Source organism: Peromyscus leucopus, chromosome 4 (genome assembly GCF_004664715.2).
Source record: "Peromyscus leucopus breed LL Stock chromosome 4, UCI_PerLeu_2.1, whole genome shotgun sequence".
NCBI lineage: Eukaryota > Metazoa > Chordata > Mammalia > Rodentia > Cricetidae > Peromyscus > Peromyscus leucopus.
Genome location: NC_051066.1, coordinates 120,873,179 through 120,894,344, shown reverse-complemented (window position 1 = coordinate 120,894,344; position 21,166 = coordinate 120,873,179). Strand labels below are relative to the sequence as shown.

The window sequence follows — 21,166 nt, the reverse complement described above, 5'->3', positions numbered from 1 at the left end:
AGAGCATACCACCAACTGCATTCCACCAAGCATCATCTCCTAAAGTTCTCGACCTAACATTTATGCCACAGGTGGCTAACTAGAGAGCAAGTCTTAAGTATATGGAGGAGCAGCATTTTGTATCCAAATTACAGCAGACCTTGAAAAAAATTATCAAAACAAACAAAGGATGTAGGAAAAATGCAGGCATGACCTGGCGGCCACCGACTTGGCATACTGCACTTTCTAAATAAGAAGCATGGCCCACCATGCTCCTGAAGTCAGGACACTGAATTCTGAGGAAGCATGAGTAGCCAGTAGCTGGCCTACGGATCAGTCTGTACTCTCCATGTCTCCTTTAATGTGCTTCTTCTGCATGGAAACTCTGGTGGTGGAGCACTCACTATCCAATCCAAGGTAATGTGCTAACCAATCACAGTCGATAGGCTTCCACTTTATAAGAGGTTGCTCAAGGGCAATAAAGCAGACACTGTTCCCTGAAACCACCTCTGGAGTAGGTTTATTACCTCCTATCCCTTTACCAAGCCACGGGCAGCGTGGTTTTGCTGGGGTACACCCCAGTAATGACAGTAAAAGAATTGAAGAACAATTGGTCCTGTAGGAGCCACATCAATTCAGAGATCAGCAGAGCCCTTTGAATAGCTCTGCCCAGGGATGAAGAGATAGCTCAGCAGTTAAGAACACTCTCTGCTCTTCCAAAGGACCCAGGTTTGATTCCCAGCACTCACTTGGCCACTCAAAACCACCTGTAACTCCAGCCCCTGGAATCTGATGTTGTCTTCCGGTCGACAGCACCAGGTATGCACATGGTGTACAGACAAACATGCAGGCAAACACCCATACACATAAAAGAAAAATAGTTAAAAATCATACATGCATGCATGCATGCATACACATATGCAGAGAGAGAGAGAGAGAGAGAGAGAGAGAGAGAGAGAGAGAGAGAGAGAGAGAGAGAGAGAGAGCGCACTGCACTCTGTGGACCCCATCTAGGTCCTGACAATCTCACTCTACTTTTTATCCCCAGTCCATTCGTCTCCTGCTGTTCCACTCTCCTTCCAGTGCAGGTGCCCTGCCATGTCCAGTCCAATCTGGCTGACACTCTGCTGCAAGGTGATAGCTACAGAACACATCTGCCCATTCAGGCCTGTTTAACTCTCTTCAGTGGCTGCAGGGCGCCCAAGGGCCAAGGGAAAGTTCCATGCCAACACTTTAAGTGTCCCAATCATCTGACAGCCATTGTCCTTCTCCCCATCTACAGCTTTCTTGCACCAACACACCTGCTATTTCTTCTCCCACCAATTAATCCTCCCGCTCCCTCTCTCCAGGAAGGCATCGCACTTCCTGACGACTTAGTTAAGGTTTCTATTGCAGTGATAAAACACCATGGCCAAAAAGCAAGTTGGGGAGGAAAGGGTTTATTTGACTTACACTTCCACATCACTGTCCATCACTGAAGGAAGTCAGGAGAGGAAGTCAAGCAGGGCAGGAACCTGAGGGTAAGAGCTGGTGCAGAGGCCATGGAGGGGTGCTGCTCACCGGCTTGTTACCTCTGGCTTGCTCAACCTGCTTTCTTATAGAACCCAGGACCACCAGCCCAGGCATGGTGGGTGGACCACCCACCACGGGCTGGGCCTTCTCCCATCAATCACTAAGTAAGAAAATGCCTTACAGCCAGATCTTATAGAGGCATCTTCTCAATTGAGGTTCCCTCCTTTCAGGTAACTCTAGTTGGTGTGTCAAGTTGACATAAGACTAACACACCTGGCTACTTCTCACCCATTTGTCTATTAGAGGCTCATGGACATCTGTCCTGACAACCACACCTCACTGCATGCTCTGTGTATCCATTTGCTCCCTGAGCCCAAAGAGCATCCTCTAAGAACTTTCTCAATATGACTTCTGTCCCACTAAAACAGGAGCCTCTTGGAGAAAAAAGCCATGCCTTACTTCTCTTTCCACGATGAAGAATCTGACATAAAAAGCTTGTCAGCAAGGGGCTGGAGAGATGGCTCAGAGGTTAAGAGCAGTGGCTGTTCTTCCAGAGGTCCTGAGTTCAATTCCCAGCAGCCACATGGTGGCTCACAACCATCTGTAATGAGGTCTGGCACCCTCTTCTGGCCTGCAGGCATACATACAGGCAGAACACTCTACATAATAAGTAAATAAATCTTAAAAAAAAAAAAAAAAAAGCTGTCAGTAAATATTTATGAAAAGGAACCAAATGCAGGCAACTGTGCCAATCTTTTATATATATGGTTGTAAGTCAAGTTTAGAGGTTAGACTCCTACTCAAGGCCAATGAAAGCACCGATCTATCCTGGAAGAAATATATTTACAATACAAACGTCAAGTTATTTGCATTTGCTATTTCTGAAGTACTTGGCCTTTGGGAGTTTGGGGTTGATTAATTAGAAGGGTGAAAAAGGTAGGAATTCCTTTCCCTCACTTTCAGGGCTTTACTTTGTTCTGTTGAGTTCAAGTTACCGCCAAGTATAAGTGGTTCATCTCAGAAGGTCGAGGCTGATGAGCCGGAAATGCAATCAGGCCCATATGGCTCATTAACATGCATGCCCCTCTCTTCTGACATCTGATTTCCATCAAGGTATAGAGACTAAAGCTTGCAAAGCCACAAGAGTGCCCAGAGGAGATTTTCAAAGCCATTCTGGGCTGTCCGCTTCTTCTTGAGAACAACAGCCCAAGGAAAACGTATCAGCAGAAGGCAAAAGGCAGCAGCTAAGCAACCACGAAGTCCTCATGAGGCCAAGAATCAATACCACAGACAGGCAGGTCTCTAAACAATAGAGACCCAAACCTCCAACCTGCTGCTAGGACAAGGAATGGGCAGGTCTGTGACAGGGCCACATGGCCTGGAGTTCCCAGGAACCTAGCTGTTAGCCTTGCTTTGATCTACTCTTCTGCTCTCAGCTCCTGAATGGCCTTTAGGAGGAAAAACAAAGGGGGAAGATCCACAGGACAACGTGTGCATTTCCCCTAGTCTTTGGAAGAGGAAATGGGGTGAATACTGTACCCAGGCCACAAGAAGCCCCGGAGTCTGTGGCCCACTGCACCAACATACTGACAACAAGCAAGGTCTGGGCATCCTAGTGTGTTTTGCAGCATGAAAAAGGTCATTTGTTTCAAGTCCATAATGACACTTTTTTTTTAACAATATAATTTAGCCTCTTATAAAGGAAGTTGTTGTATATTGAAGAGGCAAATACAGCCCTGTGTTTATTCATAATGGCCAAGATAACACTCAACATCACTGTCCTCCACAGAAAAGGAATAGACAAAGCGTGCCATGAATTCATATATACAACAGAATATTATTCAGCCATTAAAGAAGGAAGTGTGGTTTGTGGCAACATGGATGGAACTGAATGGCATTATGTCAAGTGGAATGAGTCAGGCACAGAAAGGCAAACACTTCATTTTCTTACTTCCGTGCATAAGACAGTAAGTCGACCTCACAGGGGAGGAGAAAACAGTGGTTACCAGTGTCTCAGGAACGTGCTGGGGATAGGTCAGCAGATGCTAGGTTCCTAGAACTTGCGATGTTCTATAGCACAGTGCAGCAGCTACGATTGGCAATGACTAATTGTCCAGTGCAAAGCAGCCAACGGGAAGGGTTCTGGGTGCTCCCAACACAAAGAAATAAGAGATGTTGAAGGTGGTAGCTATGCCAGTTACCTGGATCTGATCATTATATATTGTATACATTGCAATGTCACATTGTACAGGACGGAGTGGTATGTGACACTCATAGGGCTGAAGCAGTAGGTTTACAAGTTACAGGCAAGCCTGGGATTCACTCTTATTCTCATTCATTCTCTCCCTGTCCTCTCATATTTGTGCATGTACATGAGCATGTGTGCGTAAGTGTGTGTGTGTGTGTGTGTGTGTGTGTCACACTGTACTTTATAAATATGTATGATTGCTACATCTCAAAACAGCAATTGAAAGACCTACAAAACCTCCACTAAGGCAGGTATGCAAACTTTGTTCTAGGTCTTAAGAACACATCTCCAAAGCTGGTTAGAGCTAGTATCTAAGTGATAATGGCCTTTGTCCAGAACTTGTGGGAATATGATGTCCTTGGAGCCATGTGTTTGCGGCAGGCCATTGAGCGACGGTGGGCCACACTCACTTCTTCCTGCAGGTGTGTGAATTAGGAAACAGGATTCTCCTCCAGCTCAATAAAACTCCTTACACTGTTATTACCACTTCTCCAAATCCCAGACCGATTAATTAATTTGCTTATCTCCAGAGAATTCCATTTCCCATGGTTAAGCTGAAGGCCAACCTGTTTCTTCTCCTCCCTTGGCTTACCTGCTGCCACTCATGGTTACAAAACTGATTTACCACAAGTCTATCCTGGGACTGAAATGGTTCAGGATGCCTTCCTGTGTGTGTTTCATCTCACCATCAAGCAAGCAAAGGATCCAAGATGAGGAATGACTCTAAGCAGGTTCCAAGCAATTCTTTCAGGCTTGTTATTCTTAACCTTTGAGGATTCCTCCTCCTGTTTCATTTTATTAAATCCTATTAAGATAGACATGAAAGAAATCTAAAGGAAAAGATGGCTGAGCCTACCTGATATTGTATTCACAGGTCATATCTGGAGAGTAAGCTCACATTTTCTGTTGAGTTATTTTTTTTATCTGACTAAATTCCCCAAAATATCTTTCTTTTGAAAAGGCTATGCACATTTGAGGCAATTTTATCACTAATAACAATTCTCACTCAGTAAGATACTAACTTAGAATAAGACCCAGAAAAGCTCTTTGGTTCATCCTTTTTTGAATGGGATGCTAATTTAACAACTTAAAAATTCCAGAGCCAATATTAGCATTTGTACAGCTAGGTGTTGTTACATTTCTCTGTACCTTTAGCAAGTTTTAAATATCTTGATTTTTTTTAATAACAAATATTACAGAGAAGCAATTTTCTATTACCTTGAAAATCTAAATCTACAAAGGAAAATATCCACAATAATTTTTGCATCACTTTAATAATAGCAAAAGCTTTCCAATGACTCCATCAATCCACCAAAAGGAGACTAGCTAAACAAAACACAGTCCATTCATAAAACGGACCTGTCTTGCAGCTGAGATGAAGGAACCAGCTGTGCAAAACAAAACAAGTGATGCTGCAGGGTGGGCGAGAGCAAGCTCTAGAACAATGTTGTCAAGGTACCGTACCACTTAGGCCAAGAGCTTCTGAGTGTGTGCACAGAAGACACACAACATGTGTGTGCACGCACACACGGAGATGCCCATGGCATCGAACCCTAGAAGAACATCATACAAACCAAACCAGAAGACAGTCTTCAAAACAATGCTGTATTCTACCAAATCAGGGTCATGATAAAAGGATAAACTAGCTCAGAATGGAGGCCACTGAAGATACATGACAATTCAGTACAGAGCATGGTTCTGAACTGGAGCTTTCCACTATAAAAGACTTTATGGTAAGGGCAGTGAGATGTGAAAGGGATCTGAGGATTGAATTCTAATAAAATAATGATAATTTTCTGATTTCTGTGGGAGTTTAGGAGTTCTGTGAGAGAATGTCCTTATTTTCAGGACATATATTAATGAGTGTAGGGGGCAGAAGCATCAACAACTTACTTTTAAATGGTCCCACAAAAAAAAAAAGTTATCAGCAATGTTCTGCCAACTTGTCTGTAAGTAGAAAAGTATGAATAGTTGACCTCACATATGAACGTTAACTCAAACAGCCATGATGGATAAACAAAATACAAAATATATATACAGTGGACTATTATTATGCCATTAAAATTTTGACTAGTGCATAAGGTTTGACATGGATGAGCCCTGAAGACATCATGATAAAGTAAGCCAGTTACAAAATGGTATGTATTATATGGTTTCACTCAGATGATACATACAGTAGCCAAATTCAAAGAGGAGTCATCACTTCCAGGGCAGAGAGGAGAAATGGAATTATTACTTAATGAGTCCAGTTTCAGTTCTGAAAACTGGCAGGGCTCTGTGATAGACAGCTGTAATAATGCTGCAGACAACATGGGTGGACTACTGCCACTGAACTGTGTGCTCAAAATGGGCAAACAGCAAGTTCTGTGTTATCTATGTTCACCACAACATATAAAACTGCTGTCTATATATCAAGGGACACTACGTATTCTCCATGAACAGAGAAAAACAGCATATTTTATTAAGTCTAGAAAGAAATCAATGGCACTCACTCATCAATAGTGCTACCTCAGAGAATGAAAGATTAGAATCAAGTGTTTTTGATGTATCTTAAACTCCTTAATTTTTCAAAGATATTGATTTTATGTATTATGTGTAACAAAAAACTGATAAAAATGCTATCTTCTGGGCTCACAAGAAAAATAAATGATGGAAAAAGAACTGTTTCTATAAAAATACCTTTCTACCCAGGAATACTATTAAAAGCTCACTGTTAAAAATAACTTTTCTAAATTGGTACTTTCCATTCATTACATGCTTGCTCATTACAAATTTAAAAATAATAATAATTACAATAATAAGAGACTCATCCCAGGGGAAATGAATGGGGTAACGGGACAACATGAAAATGGGGGGGGGCCAGGAAACCCCTCCAGAGACCCAGTCTGGAGTTTGAACGAAATTCTATAGGAACTGTATTTATCCCCCGAAGGTTTCGTGACCCAACTATGACACCAGCAGTTAATAAAAGCCTTTGCCCCACCTCGGCTGTCTAACAGCCACGGCATTTCTGCACCGAGCCACTGCCCGGGGATATGATGTGGGTATCGTGTTCCTGACAGAGGAGGAGGGGTGGAGAATGGAAACAAGGCCACAAACTTAGATCTTTCCATTACACAGAAATTGAGGCTTCCGGGCTTCACTTTCATGATTAAAAATAGAAAAAGAAATTGACTTCACATTTTATGGAAAGTAGTCAAAGGAATAAATTTCATGTGAAGAATCTTCACAGAAGTGCAATGCTTTTGTGTTCCATACTGACATTAAAAAAAAAAAAAAAAAATCACCAAGATGGCAGAACCAGTAGGACAAGAAATGGCCCGTGAGAAGGCGGAACCAGTGGGGCAGGAAGCGGCCCGTGAGATGGCGGAACCAGTGGGGCAGGAAGCGGCCCGTGAGATGGCGGAACCAGTGGGGCAGGAAGCGGCCCGTGAGATGGCGGAACCAGTGGGGCAGGAGGCGGCCGTGAGATGGCGGAACCTGTGGGGCAGGAGGCGGCCCGTGAGTAGGAACCAGTGGGGCAGGAGGCGGCCGTGAGGCTGAGACTGGACCTGCCACTGCAGGAGGACTCCAGATCCCACTGCCTCCGTCCTGCACGGCTGCAACACCTCTCTAGCTGCCACCTCCCTTCTGATAATTATTTCCTGCAATTTCCAAGATCAATGAACACCAGGGAACATACTTTTCCAAAAATAAATCTCTTTCTCTCTGACAAGCTCCAAAAAATTAGATTCTGACAATATCAGCTAAAATGGTATACATAAATCAAATTCAATATAAATGTATTTTATAATACTCTGTATAATTCAAAGGTTGGTTTGCATTTTAGGGGAAATGGGCAGCAGGGGGACATCTGGCTTCCCACTGAACTTAGAGGAGGAGCTGTATCCCTGGAACTGCCTGCTTAGCTCCATCAGATGGGTGTTCTGACTTTGTGCCCAGCCGATGCCCAAGGGCAAAAATTACACCCTTGATTCTAAATGCATGATCTTGTCATAGATGCACAATGGATTCCCTACAGCACCCTGGCCATGAGGAATGGGGTCTTTCTTATAATGAACCATGGAAGGTTAGACTTCACAGTCTATCCTGATGTTCAGACCACAGTATAAAAGAAATCTGGCATGAAGCACTGAAGAAAAAAAAAAAAAAAAAAAAAAAAAACCTTTTGTGGGAGATTATACTCTCCACATTACACTTAGAATCTCATTCACTCACCCACCTGCCTTTGCAACCTTTCAATGCTCTCCTTGACACCTTGTCTATGTATCCCATCTTCCTAAATCCACAGCATCACCCATCCATGGACATGTGCAAGCTCTTATTGTTCTAGTAACTCTCCAGCCCACTAATGCCACAATCAAAACTGCTTGCGCCACCTGGTCCTAGATGCCTTGTTCCATCAGACCAAGTCAGAGCCTCATCCCTACTGCCTCTGTGGCACCTCCAAGCTCCAGCTCCACTGGCCTGGAGTCTGGATTTTCTCATGCACATTCTTCCTCCAGCTTTGCATGTAGCTTGCTCCTCAGAGCTCAGTGTCCCTCCTCAGCACCTGTGCTTTTGAGATAGCAACATTTTCTATATCTAATTCCATTTTATTTCTTAATGCTGCCACAATTTTAATTATACTCATTTTGTATGTTTCCCTTTAGAACATGCTTGAGGTTCAGTGTTAAACCTACATGTAGGACCAGCACAGAGTACGTATCTCCTAAGCAGCTGTTGAAGCGCTATATAAGTAAACGGTTAAGCAAATGGACTGATATGAGTAGACAGCTTGTTGGATACATGGGTATAGATAAATGAATAAGTCAACAAGTAAACTAAAAAGTGAATGCATGGTGGACTTATACCCAAGTGCATTTCCGCTAGGGAACACAGTCCACACCACACAGAGGAGATTCAAAGCAAGGAACGTGCATCTGGAGGAATCGAGGTAAGCAGCATGAATGAAACACTATCTGCAATGAATCCTAAAAGACGGGGAATATTGAGGCCAGCAAGATGGCTCAGTCCATAGGGAAAAGCACAAGCCTGATGACCTGAGTTGGATCCCCAAAGACTAGGTAAAAAGCAGATGCAGTGGCATGCATCTGTAATCCTGGTACTTCAACAGTAAGATGGGAGGCCAAGAGGGAAATAGTCCAGAAGCTCAGGGGCCGCTTGCCTGGAACACCCAGCAGAAGAACGACCAGAGGCAACAGACACTCTATCTCAAAACACGGTGGGAGGAGAGAACCAACTCCCAAAAGCTGTCCTCTGACCTCCTCCACACATGCACTGTGGCATGCTCCCACACTCCCACATATCACACACACACTCACACACACACACACACACACACACAATAAAAAGTGAATATGTCGATATGAGACAGAATTCACTTCACATGGATGAAGAGAAATACACTGGTGGGAAAAAAAAATCATAATGCTTGTTCAACAACCAGCAAATAACTGCAGGAACCTGGTTTACAATTGGCTGAGGAAAGCTTTTACCATGAACTTCATAGGTAATAATACCTATAAAACAGGAACATTTAACAATGCCTAGTATGAGTTTAAATGTAAATGATCACCAACTGCCCAGGGGAACATCAGCATTCATGGCTTTCAAGAAATTGCAATTTCCATGCAAAGACTAAGATGTGGATCATCCAGGGGTTTTATTCTAGTCCCATTAATATGTCAACAGAAGAGTAAGGCAGTCAATACCCAATACCTCAATCCAAAAAAGAGAGAACTATACATCACTTTTTGAGAAACGACCCCCACCATGTGGCCACTGAGCAATGCCCAAGTTGAGTTCATTGCTTTCAAGGAGCAAGTGGCTGCACTAGCCCATGCCTGTGTCACTCAGGGGAGTGGCCACTCCTCAGTCATTAATGTAGTAGGTTGTTGTGCTCTACTGGATTTTCCCTAACACATCTGTAGTTGGGCAAGAGGCACATATTCAGGGGGCATTTTCATCACTGCATGGATGGGAATGAAGTTAGGAGACTCATGGGGCACAGACAAAGGAGAACAGCTTCATGTGTGACCTCAATAATCCAGCCCAGCCATCTTGTTCCCCAGCAGCTGCACAAACATGGGTTGCAGAGTATTTTTAGACACAATGCAGCAGGGGGGTAGGGAAGGGTAGCCTGGAGGAGACCAACACCTGAACCAGATGGAAACGGCACTGTCAGATTCCCTGTGGTCCAGCTGCTCTTAAATGTCCGTGTGCTTGTGGAAAACATGATTAGAAACAGAAATCTATTCATCTTCTGTACCCTACACCCACACATGCCCAGAGCTCTGGTTCAGAAAATGTGGGTAGGCCTGGAACTCTGCATTTTAGCAAGTACCCCAGGTACCTGTATGGCCTGAGTTCTGAGCCCACCCCTCGATGAATGCTATCAGGAGCCTGCTGATGACTCCAATGGAATCGGTGACTCTGATGGAGAGAGACACAGCAGCGCCCCGTCCATGAGCATTTTCCAGGCCATCGGAAAATGTGACAGAAGTCCTTAAAACTCCTCTCTCTCTCTCTCTCTCTCTCTCTCTCTCTCTCTCTCTCTCTCTCTCTCTCTCTCTCTCTCTCTCACACACACACACACACACACACACACACACACACACACACACTCGAGGCTGAACTCAGAACAGTTTGTGAACCTCCAAAAGCCCACTTTAGCCAATAGTCTCTTAAAGATTGGCTAGATTTAAAATAGCAAATGCCTTCTCAGTCATTAAACTGACCCCAAAAGGTATTGTTTTGGCAAAAACCTTTGTGTAATTCAGTGTTTTATGTATTGAGCACATCTTTAAAGCAACTATAGCAAACACTGCATTCCTGTCCCTTCCAGACCATTCCCGTTCCCATGCTGAGGTGCTTTAACACAGTGTTCCAGAAAACACCACTGAATGGCAGAACAGCTCTTACAACTACCAGGACTCCTGGTAAATCACTTACAAAGTTAAGGATTCATTACTAAAATCTTGAGTCTCTGTGATGCATTTATTGCTATGTTCAAAACATGAGCCCAGGGAAAAACAGAATTGACAAATCCTTAGAAACAAAAAGGATGCTGTACTCTTGGACAGATCAAGGCAGCAGATGAGGGCTCATTTCATTGTTCACCGACCACAACTGAAACCAGAGGACAAAATAACTAAAACGCCGCCCCAAGTCCACATGCAGGAACAAATGAAATGCTTCAACTTCCAAGCATTAGTGTCCTGAGAGATTAGTTTAAAGCAAAATAGGTGCTTTGTCTTAGTGCAATTAGAAATGGTGCAGTATGTGTCCGAGATAGAAAAGCAGTGAAGCATAGTTTCAAAATTGCATCCAAATTCCAATCACTAGGGACAATCTCTTCAATTTCTGCCATTGTGTTAACACACGCTATAGATTCAAGATGGTAGGAGGAAAGTCAATTGATCCAACTATAAATCAGCGGGCTCTCAAGTAGATGGCACAGTCACATGAGTCCTGGAAAGACTTCTTAAGACTACAATGGAGTGACTCAGGACAACTGTCCACATGGAGTTAAAAGACTGAAACTAACTGAACAGAATAAGAATCGTCACAGGGTCCTGGAAGGCTGAGGTACTGTCCCACACTGTTCTGTGGCCTGAATCAATCCACACCATCCAAGCCCACGAGGGAGAGCAGGGAGCGGCCTAAGTGCCTCTGAAGTCTTAAGGGTAGCCCCAAGGCCACGCCCCGGGGGCTGGTACTTCAAGGTCATACATAGATAGAACAGGCACCCATGTGACTCTTCTTTCTGGACAGAACTTCTCACTGGATAGGTCCCTCAACTGCAGCTCCACAAAAGGACAGGCTGTCTGGACATATGCACAAGGCTGTCTGACAGAAGCCATATTGTCCTAGTCTGTCTGTATCACCTGAATCCCATAGCGCTGATGAAAGGCTGCTCCTGTAACCAGAAGGATAAGCAAATGAGCCAAATTGACTCCTTTTCTAAGAAGTTCATTCCCTGTTCTACCCTACAAATTCTCCAGATCCTCCTGACAGGCTCCAAGGTCCACACTCCAAGGTCCCGGTACAGGGATAGACACTGGCTGAGAAGCATACAGAGGGAGTTGTAAGCAAAGCAACAGAGGTACTCAAAGAAGCATTACTGGACCTTTGCAAATGCCATACAAAGGAAGAATGGATGCTCTTCTTCCAGCCTCACCACCACGACATATCATGGGACCCATCCTGCAGCCTATAAAACAGACAGGCATGCTGCTGGTGTGACTGTAGGGATGACACAGACAGTCCAGTGGTCAGTCTCAGAAACAAGCAGAGTTCTGCTGGCTACCTCTACCAGCTCCATCTCCACCCACTCACTGCCCATTAGTGAAACCCTGGGATTTCTGAAAACAACAATCTACCCTCATTTCAAGTGCAAGTTTGAAAACAACTGAGAATCCCTTCTCTCTTCATTGTGAACCTCAGCTGAGGCCTCCTGCTCCCTGAGAGGCTAGCCCAGCTCAGTAATAGCAGCAATGGTAGTAGCCTTCTTAGAACTCAAGACAATTCGTAGGGGACGAGCTCGTGAGGTCCCCACCCCTCATTAAGGGAAAACGGGAGAGCAATGATTCTGAGAAAGGAGTATCATTTCTGGTCATGGTAAGTTGTCCATGCTCCAGTAAATAATAAATAATGCCTCACTCATGCCTATGCAAGGAGCCATAATGAAATTCAGTGTAACACACACACACACATACACACACACACACACCACACACACAGGCATGAACATGCACACAGGTGAGAAGCTTGTTGGGAAGAGGAAGGGTTTCATCAGGACAGGGAAAGGGATAAGATAACAGGGTAAAAATAACCAAAACTCATTATATGAATTATGAAATTGTCAATAAATTTTTAAAGAAACCTTTATATCTGAACTATGTGTTCAATGCAATAAATATTTCTATGAATTAAAAAGAGAGACCTCAGGACATTCACAGACAGCACAGCCTATACTCAAATGACACATCCCTGACACACTTCCTGCAAGCGCGGCAGCAAACAAGACCCAACGCACACATCTTAGGAGCGGTGATGAAGGCGGATAAGCAGAGAAGCAAGAAGATATTGACAGATGGCAACAAGTCCTCGGGGCAGTCACCAAGGCAGTGTGACAGTGCCTGGGGGCATCCCTGGACTGAAGGGTATGGAGAAGCTCCTCCTCTGAGAAACCGACCTGCTTGTCCTCTTCTTGGACTGGAGAGGGAGCATGTGAGTATAGCACAGGAAGGTGAGCACACCAGTGCACACCAGAGAGGATGGCCAGAGAGGCCAGAGAGACCCTCCAGCCTTGGGGACAGAAAAAACTAGGATTAACTACCCCATGCTTCAGGAAGGCCTGAGCTGTGTGGCTGTGACATTCCCTGTGGTGTCCAATGCTAACTGGACCTCTTTCATGGTCTCTGACCTTCCTGGTTTATGTTACTCTAAATCCATGTCCGAGAGCAAGGATCGGGCGGCAGGCAGCATGTCTGCCCCTTCCTCACAGTACCCAGCACACCATCGTACACCTAAAAGTACACACACGCACAGGCACTCTCAAGCTTGCACACAAACACACCTTATTCATCTGCACAGATGGCTTACAGAGTTGATATTTCTTAAGAACTGGCCAAAAGAACCATTTTTCTGTAACACAGAAACTTGCCAAATGAATGCTTTTTCCATAATGCAATTGTAGAAATTTGGAATATAATGGGGAAATAAAACACTTAGAATTAAAAGCTTGCTTGACAGAAACACATGTTTTTCTATCAGTAAAACAAATTTGGCTGTGCTCTTCCTGCCCACACAGAAGCAAGCCAAAAAACACTGTCTGCCGCGGGAGGAAGCCCCTCTAGCTGAAGGGGAAAATCGAAGGGAGGCCACAGGCAGAGGAAAGCACCATGGTCACCTTGGCCCTTCTGTGCCTGATGGCTGCCACCTGCTGGAGAGCCAGAGGATGGAAACCTGCATGAATTTCTAGAGTCAGGAAAAGCTACAGATGTGAAATTGGACAAAGCAGACCACAGTGGCGGGAATGGCTGGGAGGACAGACAAGGAAGAGGACATGAAAGCGGTCATGAAGCAGGGCCACCAGAAGACAGTGGGGACCTTGAGCCCTCTGAGGGCAGAGTGTAAGGCGCTCGCTCTAGGTATCCAAGCACAGCTGAAAGCCCATGGAGGACCAAGAATGTCAGTGCCTAGCACGCATGGGACACTGGGATCAATTCCCAGCACCAGAGGAGGGGAAAGCTGCAGTGGGCAGCTGTTCCAGCTTTGACCTGGAAGTACCACCCCTAGTGAGGCTTCCAGTAACTGCCGCGCCTACCTATGACCTGCCCCTGAGGCGGGGCTGAGACTGGAGCCCTTTAGACCCGAGATCTGGATGTGCCGGCTCTCTTGGTTCCTTGTGATCCTGGATGCTGGATGGTAGACCGAGCAGAGTTCTCCAGAGAACACCGCTAAACTGCACTTCACCTCTCCCGGATCCTGTAACCAACCCCTTTACTGGCTGTAAGTTACCCCAAAATAAAACCTCCTTTTTAACTATGTGGAGTTGCCTTAATAAATCCCCCAATAGAAAGTCAGTAAGAATAAGAAGATGAGTAAACATGGCCAGAGAGCTATGCCAGGCTGCTGAGAGCATGGAAAGGGGGAGTCTAGCCCAAGCCATACTGGCTGCACAAGATGTGACCTCTAGCCGGGCGGTGGTGGCGCACGCCTTTAATCCCAGCACTCGGGAGGCAGAGCCAGGCGGATCTCTGTGAGTTCAAGGCCAGCCTGGGCTACCAAGTGAGTCCCAGGAAAGGCGCAAAGCTACACAGAGAAACCCTGTCTTGAAAAACCAAAAAAAAAAAAAAAAAAAAAAAGATGTGACCTCTACCACCACAAAAGGTCTATGTTCAAGAAGCCCTACTCTGTTGCCACCTTGAAATTCTTTTCTTTTTCAAACATACTGTCTTATTTCTCAGTATCACGAAGTTTAGGATCCCTAATGAAGGAATCTCTGATTCTAAGAGAACTACCCAGGAAGAAGATGGTACGAAGGGAACCATCCTAAGGCTTTTTTGTTTGTTTGTTTTTGGTTTTTTGTTGTTATTGATGTTCTTGAGTTTTTATTTAATATTAATTTTATTTTTATTTATTTATTTTAATATGCATTGGTGTTTTGCCATGGGTGTCGGGTCCCCTGAAACTGGCATTACTGGCAGTTGTGAGCTGCCATGTGGTTGCTGGGAATTGAACTCAGGTCCTCTGGAAGAGCAGTCAGTGCTCTTAACCTCTGAGCCATCTCTCCAGCCCATCCTAAGATGTTCTGAATGGGGTCCTTATTTTCAGTTCACTTTGGCTCTGGCCCAAAAGCAGAGGCTGGCCTTGGTCCAGGAAAGGGAGCTTTGCTGCTACACTTGGGGGGCAGGGGGAGCAAGACTGATGTTATCTGCTGACCTTTTTCCCTGCAAAGAAGAAAGAGAGCTGTCTGTCATGACCAGAAGGAAGACAGATAAGGGGAGGGGTAAGGATTTCGAAGAGGATGGAGAAATCTGGTAGACTCCACCTTAACCAGGTGGCAAGGTTAGCATCACCATGGTGAGACACCACCTTAATCAGGTGGCAAGGTTAGCATCACCATGGTGAGACAGACCAGTGTCACATACCTCCTCAACAGGCACTAAGAAGAGAACAGGATCACTTTTGAACAAGCTGCAATTCCTGCCACACCACAATGCCTTGCTATAACCACAAAAACAAAATAGAGAAATGCTCTATAAAACATACAGCACAGCTGGGCGGTGGTGGCGCACGCCTTTAATCCTAGCACTCGGGAGGCAGAGCCAGGTGGATCTCTGTGAGTTCGAGACCAGCCTGGACTACCAAGTGAGCCCCAGGAAAGGCGCAAAGCTACACAGAGAAACCCTGTCTTGAAAAAAAAAACAAAAAACAACAACAAAAAAAAAACCATACAGCACATATGGAAAGTGTCAAGGTCATGAAGCACAAGGAAAGACCAAGGAACTGTCACAGATTAGACAAGACAAAGGAGAAAGGACGGCTGTAATTAAACACCATCTGGACTATTGCACAGCTAGAGAAAACCCAGCAAACTGCATGCAGTGGGGCCTGCCTATACGATCTAGCCCAGAAGACAAGGAAGGGGAGGCGGCGGCAGCAACAGCTGGGCACAGTGGCTCCTGTCGACAATCCTGGCATTTGGAAGTCTTCGGGAGAGAGAACTGCCATGAGTTCAAGACCAGCCTGGACTACAAAGTGACACCTTATATCAAAAAAAGGAAAGAAGGGAGGGAGGGAGGGAGGGAGGGAGGGAGGGAGGGAAGGTGGGCTACTGAGTTCAACTAAGGCTTATATGTGGTTACTAGCATTGCATCAGTGTTAACTTCAGCATGTTGATCACTCTGAGACATCAACACTAGGGAGGCCAGGTAAAGGCTGCACCAGGGCTCTGCTAGGCTTTCCTGTAAGTCTCAAATGATCCCAAAGCTTACATTTTCATGTGGATTCTTCTTGTTTGTGATTTTCAAAATGTTCTTAGTAGGGGTTAGAGAGATGGCTCAGCAGTTAAGAGCACAGGCTGCTCTTCCAGAGGTTGTGAGTTCAATTCCCAGCAACCATACGGTGGCCATTTATAGTGGGGTCTAATGTCTCTTCTGGCATACAGACGTACATTCAGACAGAGCATTCATACATAAAAATAAATAAACCAATAAAACGATATCAGTAATGGCAACACCCACAGTTCCAGGTTTGAAGCTTGAGGCTATCGCACACATGATCCTACTTCTCAGCCAATACAAAGTGTCAGTGACAGAAGACAACCACTGCTCCATACCAGTCACTCAGCCCCAAGTCTCCATCATGGCTCCCCCACATGAATTCATCATTCCACCTTACAGCAGCCTAGCAAGGGAAGGATGCTAGGCAGGAAGGGCAGGAACACACCTCAGCCCACCGCCTGTCATGACTCATGTCCCTATCAAGTGGATATGTTAATTAAAGCTTTTGTAAATGCTAAGCACAATGGGACAACATAAGTTTGCGAGGACTATCAGGCATCTCCTTTCTCTATTTTAATTACATTTTTTTCCTGTACACTTAGAGTTGGCAGTAAATCCAGGTCAGATGTTGCTTTAGAAAAATTAAGATTTATAAAGAATCTTGAGTGGCTCATCTACCCACACCTTGGACAAAACCCAATCCAGGTAACCACGCTGGGTACAGCCAGGGCTGCTCCTCTGCTGCCACCTAGTGGCAATCGGGGCCCGTACCCAGTCCAAGGGCAGCCTAAAAGGAAGAACCAGACCCTTCCAAAAACACTTTCTCTTCATGGTCAAGCCTGCCACATGCTCAGGAGTGACAGTGTAAACACACATTCTTGAGAAGAGTGAAATTAAAATAAGTTTAAGGCTGCATCCATGAGGTATTTCCTCCACTTCAAGATGGGGATTACTGCAGAGACCAAGTCTAAGCCAAGGCACATTACCTACATCCATGAGACGGATGCCGTCTCCAGACTTCAGGCTTACCTGCTTTGGGTCAGAGTTAGCAGCTCCAGGAGCAGGGGACTCCAGTTCTATAGTCACTGGCCCATCGTTCTGAATGTGCACCTGCATGTAGGCACCAAACTTGCCATCTGAAAGAACAATTCAAACAAATTCAAGAGTTGGAGACCCCACGTTTATCCGTCCAAAGACCACATGTACAACAATGTAAAAAAACAAAACAAAACAAAAAAAACCCTGGGCAGTGGGACCTGCCAGTCAACACAAGACAAAACGGCCAGCCCATGGCCAGCCCGTGGAGGGTGTGGGAGGGAGAGGCAGGTAAACAGCACAGATGTTACAGCCTGCCCTAGAGAACTGGCGAGAAAGACCTGGTAACACAAGAAAGACACACGGCATGAACAGAATGCCGTGTGCCTGACAGGAAGGCAAACTGGCACAGCCACTGAGGGAGGCCATTTTAGCCCCCTATCTGGTCAAGGCTCTTCTCAGCCATCCCACTCTCTGGCCCACTGGGCTCGAGGCAGCCTTGTGACTCCTTTCTGCAGGAGCCATGGCTTCCACCACCACATCACAGTGTTCCTTCTGGTTCTTCCCACCCAGTCTGCTTCCTCCTTAATCTCGCGAGGAAAAACAGACACACCAACACTTGTGTTCTTCAGTGCAGACAGTCACACTGGAGACAGTAGTCAAAGCACCCAAGCAGTCCGCCATCTTTATAGGCAAGATAGTCTGGTTCCTGATGGGGAGCCAAATGTGCCCAAATAGTAGTGACTTTCTGTGACCTCCTATGATTAAAGTGGCCATTCAAATCAACAGAGCCTTTGTTTTATCTATGTCGCACTAGCTAAAAAGACATCAGCTGGGAAGGAAATCATGTGTTTAATTGCATGCTAAAATTATGGCTACAATTAGTAGCAAATTTCACCATCTACACTCCTCCAGGAAGCTGCAGGCAGACTCAGGAGGAAGGAAATGACTTACAACCTTGAATTTCTGTTGCCAGGATATACGGCACATGCTTCACCATGGTTCTCATTCCAAGTGGTGAGAAATTATTTTTCTTTTCCTGTTTTTCTTCAGTTGGGAACAGAACTATTATCTGAATTTCCATTTGTACACACACTAAATCCTAAGACAGGTTTTAAGAGGTCTTAAAATGGTAACATTTTTTCCAGTCCAGATCAAAGGGTGAAGTCCCCAAGAAAAATTACACTGGCCAGGGAAAATAAATACACTTTTAAAAATATGACAAGAACATATCTAACAAAATTACATCTGGTTTCATGTGGTGATATAATCGAGTTGTTCTTAAATATAAGTCTCAGGGTTCCGCCCAGAGCTACAGGACAAGCACGTGTCCAACATGTTTATGCCACATGTTTCAAGCACAAAAACACGCAGCTGGGGCCCAGCATCAACAAACTGGCCTCCAACAGCAGCTGGTCAAGGCCCCTCCCAAGCAGGCTGGAAGTTGAGCACTTGACATCAGGATTCACTATTTACCTGTGAGGCTGGTTAGCACCCACGCCCCTCTGACTCTCACCACATACCAAGAAGGCCCACACCGCCCATCTGTGACCCAGCAGGACAGTCATCGTGAATGCAATGAGAGTACAGGAAGCCTTGGTCACTAGTACTAACATGCCTTTCACTGGCCATGACAGTATTCGGTCAGTCTGGAGAACAGCCCAGTCAATCTACCAGGAAAACAACAACGAATGTCACTGAAGAAAAATGGAGTGAACAAGAGGCATGTGCTGCTGCTTCCTTGGCATGGTTAAATGAACGCTCTACTGTCCAGAGCATGACCATGACCCACTGGAAATTGGCCCACTCTTAAGACTCTTAGGGAACATGATACTAGACAAGAGCTTTGGACTAGCCTGAACCAAGCCCATCTCCTATAGAAAGTTCCCTGCCACCCAGGAAGTGCTCTCACCAGCCAGACTTCTTTTCTGTTCCACTTTGGATCTGTTCAGAGCCCAATCAGGGAAGGAGGAGTCACCACTGGAAACCCCAACACTAGGCTTGGGACATGAAGACATCAAGCAGAATGGGATGGGGGAAAAGAACGCATTCAAAAATCAGGCCATGGAGAGTTAAGCTGCAGGGCTTGATCTGCATCCCCGGGACTGTGTGGGCAGAGCTCATGGGAATGGCACTGGCAGGCTGCTGACATCTGGAGCAGCTCTATCCTCATGTGCAGAGCCTGCTTCCATGGAGACAGCAGTGCTTCTCAGCATCCCTGCCTCCTCAGAGGACATGGCAACAGCCGTGCACCACACTGGGACGATGATTACAACACAGGCAACCTAAGGCAGTGGCGAGGGCTCTAGGAACCTTCAGCAGAAACCAGTCGCCAGGAGAGACCCCCTCCTCAGGCCTGTCAGCACATGGGGGCAGCATGGGTAGCCGAGCTTCTCAGAGTCAGCCTGAGTATAGAACTCCATCCTATAATGGAGGCCATGGAGAGATCAAGAGGGGCAAACCCTAGACCCTTGCAGATTCTTCCAGGTCCAAGCTCCCCTTCTGAAAGTGTTCTGCTTGGCTGTGCTACCTCTGTGCATTGAGGCGTCCCAAGCCCAGGATTTCATGGCAAGATGTACTAGAGAAGGGGATACGCCTGTGGTCCAAGATAAAAATAATGCCAAGTTATAGGATGGGGCCACCCTCAATCACAAACCACAAAGCCAAAAATTTGTTTCTGAAGGAAATAACCATTTGGCTGGTAAATACCTAGGGCAAAAATTCACCTCAGCTGTGCAGTTATGATACTGAGCTTAGGTGCTGGAATCATGGATTCATAACCTCAAGAAAGCTCATCTTGTCTAATAGAGGGAAAACCTGCTGACCACCCAATTCGAGATTCCTGAAGATGAGTCTGCTGAGGGAGGCATGACACCTGACCCCTGGCCCTATAGAGTGTCACAGTGGTGAGTTAAAGTCATAGAGCATGATTCTGGGAAAGAGTTACATCATGGATCACATGGATCATTAGAACAGGCATTTGCCTGGGAGCAGGCTGGGTCCAACTCCTAAGAATAGAGGGGTGGGGGAGGCGCAAGGAAGGAGGGAAGTAGAGATTCTAGGCAATGTCTCTGACCACTGGCCTTTGCTCAGACATCTTTGTGTTCTTCTGCAGTCCTAACAACATTCTGTTTAGAAAGCCTCACAGAAAGTATAAGGCCATCTCACCTCCTAAAGGAATACTGCAGTCTTCAAGGCCCTGCAGGACCTATGAAGACACCTTTGTAACACAAGTATGCAAATATGTTGGACATGGCTGCTGAATGAACGCATATCAGACCGGCCATGGACACCCCTCTAACAGAAACTGGGTAGGAAACCGGGGAAGCTCTTCTGAGCTCAGACTTCTATTTTTTTTTTTAACGTGAATATGATACAGAATTTAATCTTGGTCTGTAATTTCTCCCCAGGTCTACGAGAAAGGTATCATTCAACTTGGACGCATGGCCACACTGCTGACACCGAAGACGGCTGCCTCCTAGATCTTATTCAGATGTGTGCTCTGGTCAGACGGTCCTTTAGCCTCCCAGCAGAACCTCTGCCGGGCTGGGCAAAGTGGGTCAAGATGGCTGGCTGCAGCACAGGAAACCACCTAGAGATAAGTCTTTCCCCTGGGGAGCATGTGGCCTCAGAGCGGCTTCACAGCAAGACCCAGGTTAGAACTTTAGGGACAAAGGACGCACAGCAGAATAGCCTCAGAGGCTCAAAGGTAGACCAAGAGGACTGGAGCTGTGACCATCTGCCAAACAGGGAGGCCCCATGGCCAGAGGGCATCTCTGCTCAGAACCACCCTCCATCTGTTCCTGTCCCCCAGGAAGAGAACACCAGTCCTCAAGAAGGCATAATGCTTTCTCCCCCATCCCCCACCCCTCACATG

General features: G+C 45.7%; 1 protein-coding gene across 2 annotated transcripts in view; it reads right to left on the bottom strand.

The window, feature by feature from the left end:
• Positions 1-21,166, bottom strand: part of Dtd1 (D-aminoacyl-tRNA deacylase 1) — a 171,726-nt gene that overhangs the window by 126,479 nt on the left and 24,081 nt on the right. Inside the window, exons 4-6 of one of the 2 annotated variants that reach the window (XM_028893270.2) lie at positions 17,284-17,390; positions 15,916-15,917; positions 13,953-14,025 (exon numbers count right to left, since the gene is read on the bottom strand). In XM_028893270.2, the coding sequence (XP_028749103.1) occupies positions 13,968-14,025; positions 15,916-15,917; positions 17,284-17,390 (167 nt within the window). In that variant the 3' untranslated portion in view covers positions 13,953-13,967. Of the gene's footprint in view, positions 1-13,952; positions 14,026-15,915; positions 15,918-17,283; positions 17,391-21,166 lie in introns of those variants that run through there. The other variant, XM_028893269.2, reaches the window with a different exon arrangement.